The 7,097-nt window shown below is 40.0% G+C and overlaps 1 protein-coding gene across 1 annotated transcript in view; it reads left to right on the top strand.

Annotated features, from left to right (window-relative positions):
• Positions 1-208: 208 nt before the first annotated feature.
• PCP4 (Purkinje cell protein 4) overlaps positions 209-7,097 on the top strand; it is a 34,132-nt gene continuing 27,243 nt past the window's right edge. The window contains exons 1-2 of the mRNA XM_009891367.1: positions 209-226; positions 571-622. Of these exons, the coding sequence (XP_009889669.1) occupies positions 209-226; positions 571-622 (70 nt within the window). The remainder of the gene's footprint in view (positions 227-570; positions 623-7,097) is intronic.

Genomic DNA, 7,097 nt, shown 5'->3' on the forward strand with positions numbered 1-7,097 from the left:
TCCTAAGCTAGAAAATTACCTAGTAGTGCAACCACACTAATACAGCTCTGCCACTGTGAATATCTATTTGGACTGCAGTGGTGTTTGACACATGTTACTTAGTAGAGTGACTTAAATCAGTTTGTTTCATGGAAAGTCATGAGGCTATTCCTTGGACAGAGAGGATTAAGTGGGAAGTTCCATTTCCACTTGTGGCCAGAGTGGAAAGATGAGTTTTCTGGCCAAAGTAAGGTCAGAAGAATTATGGAAATGGAGGCAAAGCAGGGACCTGAAGAGATGTCCTACTGTAGCTCATACCCTTGCACTGCTGGAAATTTGATTACGCATATCCCATCACTATTGTGACAATTATATACTGTTGCACACATACTTATACAGCTGTACCTAAATCATGGTACTAAGTATTCCTGTTCTGACTGGTAGTGTTTCCAAGCAATATTGCTTGAGGGTGAATGACTATTGAAGGTATCAAGGAGAAATCAGGCTGTAACTGCTAGTAATTCCAAGGGGAAAATACACATTCAAGTTTGTTCTGACCACTTGTTTTGGGTTTTTTTCCCCCCTTAACAGAGACAAGGAACCGGAGCTACAAATGGAAAAGACAAGACATCTGGTGAGAATGGTAAGGGTAGACTGTATTTCTTGATGGAGAATATTGAGTCAAACTGAGCCAAAATACTTTTACTGTAATGATAGATGTCGAGTAGCAACGGCCCTGTTTTCATATCTTATCTTTTAAATGTGTTTTAAAAATTGGAAGGGCTTCAGTGACCATTCTGTGATTCTGTGTGATTCAGTGGGATTGTTTTCTTTAATAGATCATTTGAACATACAAATATAAACTAGAGATCTGATTCTGAGCTTGTACCATGGTAAGCCAAAGGACTCTGTAGAAGGCAGTGCAGATACAAATGAGGCTAGAAAAAGACAGTGTCAGGTATGTGCAAAAAGGACACCAAGGGACTAGGTTACGTATTATAAGCAGCTGCTATGTGAATGGGCAAGGTGGAAAAAAAAGTAAACTAATTACAAAGGATATGCTCATAAACATAGTTTCTGTGGTCTGATTCATCTCACTTAATTTTAGGCCTATAACTAAGGTACCAACGTTAGAAGCCACTTGCATAGAGCTCATTTGAGTGTTGTTTGACACAGGAAATGGATGGAGCTGTTCACATGGAAGAACCATATAGCAAATAGGCTTCTAGCTTTGTCACTCTACCTGAGTGAATCTGGACTCATGCTCCACTGCTTTAAGGGGTGAGTCATTGCTTTTTTGGCCTTCATCAAAGGGGCTGGCAGGAACCAATTTCTGCCCCTTAAGTGGCACAAACAATTCTAATTAGAAAAAGTTGTTGTGTTTTTGTTTAACTGAAGAAAATCAAACTGAATTTTCAGTGGAAAACAGCAATTGGGTTTTTTTTAGCTGAAATCTCCTTTTATTTCCTATAGGAGGCAGAAATGCTTTACACACAAATGATCACATGATTAAAATCCAGTGACCACCAGAAAGCTTTTTCAAAGGAAAGCATTTTGACCAACTTTAATTTTATACCTAGCTGAATGTGAGGCAACATCAGTTTGTAGACATTCATGAATGGGATGAGGATTGAACTCTACAAATGTGCTATTTGCTTCTGTTTGATCATCCAATTCTAACTAAAAGAATATGTTCTCGTAGCCTGTCCTGTGTACTGAGAAGCAGGAAGAATGTAAGTATCTTTTGTGAGAAGCCAAGGGTTTTCAGAGGTAGGGTATTTGAGCAGTTATTTTTGGATATACGTTTTGGCCTTTACATACTGGTCAGAACAGAATTTTTGGCCCCTTTGAGGCAACATATCCTCAAACATTAAGAGAGTTCTTTATGCTTAGTTTTCCTATTACAGAGAGCTGACTTTCCCATAAGGGCTGTTTGCATAATGTTACAGTAAATGAAATCTGTAGATGATGTTCCCAATATGATAAGACACAAATTAGAGTGGAAAAAAGAAATAAATATTTTGGCTTGTTACAGTGTCTTGAATTAGTGGGAACAAATGTACCCTGACAGCAAAGCTATTTGCATTCTCAAGTTAACAGGAAAGGAAAGCAAGCAAAATTATGTCAGCCATTTGGGCAGCATGGGAAGCATGTTTTTCTCTGTGCTGTTTGAGCACTTTATGAACTGACCTCATTTGCCTTGAATTTCTTCACAAATAAAATTGTCCTGTTGTCAAGTTTAGCTTAGATTTACTGGTCCTGCAGCCTTTTAAAAGCCAATTATTTTTTTTCTCAAAGGGACTTCTGAGTGAGAAAGTGCTGCATCATTGATTAACAAATATATATGATTCTAGCTGTAGCACAGTGTTTTTTATATAATATAAACAGGCTGATGTGCAGTTAATCTTAGACAAATAGATACTAATTATTTTTTGTAATGAAATTCTAACAAAAAACCTGTCACCTACATAAAATAGAGGAGCAGCAGGGGAGATGGAATAGGGTCCTCTGTCCCCAATCCACATGCTTGCATGAAAATAAAGCAGAATCCAAATTTTGAACCTGAGATTGAATTCTAAGTCAAAGCAGCAAAAATGTATAGCTCGTTGTCCTTATTAGCTCTGTGTAGTTAGAACTCAAGCAGAAGTGATTTATTCCTCTGAAAACTGGGGTGTGCTGTAAACCTACATACACAATAAATCCTCTGTTACATGATTTTTGGCCAGAAGTCTGCAATTTGTCCATGTCTTAAACTTTCATTGTGGCTGTTATCAGCCTCTTCAGATGTTTGCTTCCCTGTCAAAAGGAAGCTTTCTCTCATGTTGAAAATGGGGGTAGAAACCAAAATCCCTTTCATCTTGTTAAAAAAGGAAAAAAAAAAAAGTCATGCTATGAAAATGTCTGCAAAGGCAAACTTGTCTGGTCACCATCCTTGCTCTTGATTACAAGATCAGGAAAAGCTGCTGAAAACTAGCCCTAACAGTAGAGACAATCAGCTGTGTTCAGGGTTTTTAATTCACACAGTGGAGACACTGCTATGGGTCCAGTTTTGTTTGTGCATTGTTTGTAGAAAATGAATTTTGTGCCCATCTCTAGGATGTCTCAAAACTGGAGGAAAAAAAATGACCATGGCAATCAGCATTCTCCCTCTTTGAAGATGTGTTGCATTGCTGTCACTGTAAAGCATTCAGGGAAATGAAATCTCTGAATATTCCTTTTATAGTAGTGATAGTTTTGGTAAACACTTGTGAATGCATGCTCTTGTTTGACCTTTGTTAGATAGCAACATTCTATCCTTAGTTGTATTTAGTTCTGACCACCACAGCAGTGGTCTCTCTTAGCTAGCCTCCCTTCCAGTGGAGGGCTTTATCACCCAAAATGCAGGCTTAGTCCCAATCTCTACTGAACTGGCACTGCCTTGTTCTAGCATCCTTGCTTGTTGGTTCAGGGGAATAAGCAATGGAAAAGACTGAGCTTCAGAAAAGCCAGTAGGGTGGAGCAGTGACATCCCACAGTACAAGAATTTGTGATAATGGGACAAGAAAATTCCATACACAAACTATACTGGTTGTGATGTTGATGAAGACTGTACCTACATGGGACCTTCACTCATCAGCAGTTATCTTCCCTCAGATGCCTTTTTGAATAGTCTTCCAGACTGCTGGGTGGTAAGGTGTAGGGGACAAATCTCCCTCTGCTTGTCTTTCAGAGCACTGGGAAGAGAGCAGTACTATCCCCATGCACCCCCTGCTATATGAATCTGACTTGGTCTAATAGAGTCAGTGTGGGATAAGAAGCTGTAATTTCATTTTTTCCTCACCTGGTTTGATTACTCTGGCCTATCATATTTGCAAATGCATCCTAAACGAAAATAGGATGTTCCTACCTTACTATTCTTACTACCTTGGCAATGTCACAAAGTTCCTTTGTAGGCTAACACTTGTCGCTTCTCATTCTGTTTCACATTACCTTGTGTGTTTTTGCTATGTAATTTGCAAGCTGGTATACTATCTACTCTACAGCCTTGCACAACTGGCAGGGAAATGATTACAGAATCACAGAATGGTTAGGGTTGGAAGGGACCTCTGGAGATCATCTAGTCCAACCCCCCCACCAGAGCAGCGTCACCTACAGCAGGTGGCACAGGACAGCATCCAGGCAGGTTTTGAATGTCTCCAGAGTGGGAGACTCCACAACCTCTCTGGGCAGCCTGTTCCAGTGCTCCACTACCCTCAAAGTAAAGAAGTTCCTTCTCATGTTAAGATGGAACTTCCTATGTTCAAGTTTGTGCCCATTACCCCTTGTCCTATCACTGGGCACCACTGAAAAAAGACTGCTCCCATCCCCCTGGCATCCTCCCGTTAAGTATTTGTAAGTATTAATAAGATCCCCCCTCAATCTTCTTTTCTCTAGACTAAAGAGACCCAAGTCCCTAAGCCTTTCTCCATATAAGAGATGTTCCAATCCCCTAATCATCTTTGTTGCCCTTTGCTGGACCCTCTCCAGCAGTTCCCTGTCTTTCTTGAACTGGGGAGCCCAGAACTGGATGCAGTACTCCAGATGCGGCCTCACCAGGGCAGAGTAGAGGGGGAGGATGACCTCCCTCGACCTGCTGGCCACACTCTTCTTGATGCACCCCAGGATGCCATTCGCCTTCTTGGCCGCCAGGGCACATTGCTGGCTCATGGTCATCCTGTTGTCCACCAGGACTCCCAGGTCCCTCTCCACAGAGCTGCTCTCCAGGAGGTCAGCCCCCAACCTGTACTGGTGCATGGCGTTATTCCTCCCCAGATGCAGCACCCTACACTTACCCTTGTTGAATTTCATCAGGTTTCTGTCTGCCCAGAGAGAAATTGCATCAGAACCAATTATTCCTATCTTCAAATTTAGAATTGCTTTTCTTCCTATTAATAGATCTCATCCTCTCTTCTAAAAGTACAAAAGGCCATGTGATTATTAATTGATATTTGTTAATAACTTTCTTGGAAAATCAGACTTATTATTCAGCAATATGAATTCTTATAATAACAAAATAAGTGTTTTCATATAATGAATTCTACAACTTCCTGGGTCTGAGTGAAATTAAAATGAATGTTTTCCATGAGCTGACATGTCATGGTGGGTTAGGCCTACATAGTCATGGCTAGATGGTTAGTTGTACTGAACAAGTGAAGCTTTTCTGTTCAGTCTCTACTAATTCTCAAGCATTTGTCTTGTCAGTGTATGATCTCTGCTTTGGGATGGTCAGAAAACTATGAATGGATAAATGCCCTGCATTTCCTCCTCTCCATGCAGTACATCATGGGATGACTCTACATAAGAATAAAGAAAAAGTAGAGTTAATAAAGTAAATTCTGATCTTTTACATCTAAAATGTAGTTGTTTAAACTCACTTGAATCGGAATGCTTCCAGAAAACACTAACAGTAATAGTAAAGAATTGGAAAACAATCATGCATGGAAGAATAGAGATATCTTTCTAGTAAGCTTTCTGGTAGAGGGATATGCATCTTGCAGCATAATCAACAGGCCATTCACCCATTTCAGCTACTCAAGGAATCTGGGAAACTCTGCACTCTCTGCACACTGCACTGAGGAATAAAGACTCTTGCTAGGTCTGACAGAGTGAATAATCATCTTCATAGTTATTTATGCAGAGTGCTTAGCTTAATAAAGCTTTAATTCCTGGCTAGAGGCCAAGATCATTATTGTAGTATGGTCTAATATAAATATCTGTTTAAGAACTTGAAATTAATTTTCCAGTAATTCTCCAATGACTATGTAAAAACGTACTGGTTTTGGGAACAGCCCTACAAATAAACTTACTTGTGGAAAAAGGATTTCTGAAAAGGGAAGGAACACGAGGCTAATTTGTATAAATATTCAAAGGATCTCATGGAACATGGCTTGCTGTATATGCCCAGGTCTAGAGGTAGTGTTCTTTAGTCACAGAGAAGGACAGTGACTGAGCTGTAATATTGCAATGCCTTGTACATTTTGTCTTTCCCATAAGACATTGCTTGTGTGGCAAAAGATGAAATAGGTCTTGCAAGCAACTGCTGAATCAATGTAAAAAAAAAAAAAAAAAAACAAAAACCCAACCCTACCCATTCAGATTGCTTCTCTCTGATATTTCACTCCCACAACACTAATCGGAAGTTAAATGGGGAGTATGGTATGAAACTAATTAATACTGTGTTTTCCTGCGTTAAGTGTTGGGAGGAAAATTACCTTGCCCGCTTGTCTCCCTTCGCTATGGTGTTCTGCTAAAATTCTTTTGTCAATACCACTTTTTTTGTCAATTTCAATACCTTGAAAGTGGTGCTTCAAGGAATATGATCTCCCAGTCAGTAATGCAATCTCTCTTCCGTTTCTTTCAATCTATGTCCAGAGCCAAATTCTGTCCTATCTCATACAACCTAGTTGGTACTAGTGGGGATTTAGGAAGTGAGATGGGAATTATTTGCTGTACTTCATCCCCCATCTCTTAAAATAGGAAGTCTGTGTCTCAGCAGCATTCCTAGATGTATATGCAACCATCAAATAAGGTAACACCTTCACAAAGCCTAAATACAAGCGTGTTTGAACCCTCAGCATAGTTACATAAGTTGTATTTCATCATACACAGATTGCCCAGGATCAAAGGAAGGTGTAAAAATCCTGTGTGAACTCAACACCGTGATCTGTAGCTGAGAGTGTTTTAGATGAGAGTTGGAGGAAAAATTCAAAGTAAAGAGTTCTAAACGAATCTCATCTCAAGGCACAGCTATGCATGGCAAAAATACTTCAGGCAACCTTATCTGCTGAGTTTCATTGCAGGCACTTTCTCAGGCACAGCTACACATAAAGTTGATCCAGAACCAACCCAAATATGTCTCGGGTCCTCTTGTGGCCTGTATCTCTTTCTTTTCCTAGACTGGTCTGTTTATCAAGGAGTCCGTTTATCTCTTCAGGCAGCCAACATGTCTCAGCTAAAGGCAGATCGAGCCTTTAGTAACAAGGCGCTCAGATTGTTCACAGATCTTCCCTAGAGAGGATGCTGAAAGGAAGAGAGGGGAATTATACGTGAACTTTATTTCCTCTCCTAGGTGAATTTCCATTTCTTGAGGCCAGAGATAA

This window comes from Charadrius vociferus, unplaced genomic scaffold (assembly GCF_000708025.1).
Source record: "Charadrius vociferus isolate BGI_N301 unplaced genomic scaffold, ASM70802v2 scaffold298, whole genome shotgun sequence".
Classification (NCBI taxonomy): Eukaryota; Metazoa; Chordata; class Aves; order Charadriiformes; family Charadriidae; genus Charadrius; species Charadrius vociferus.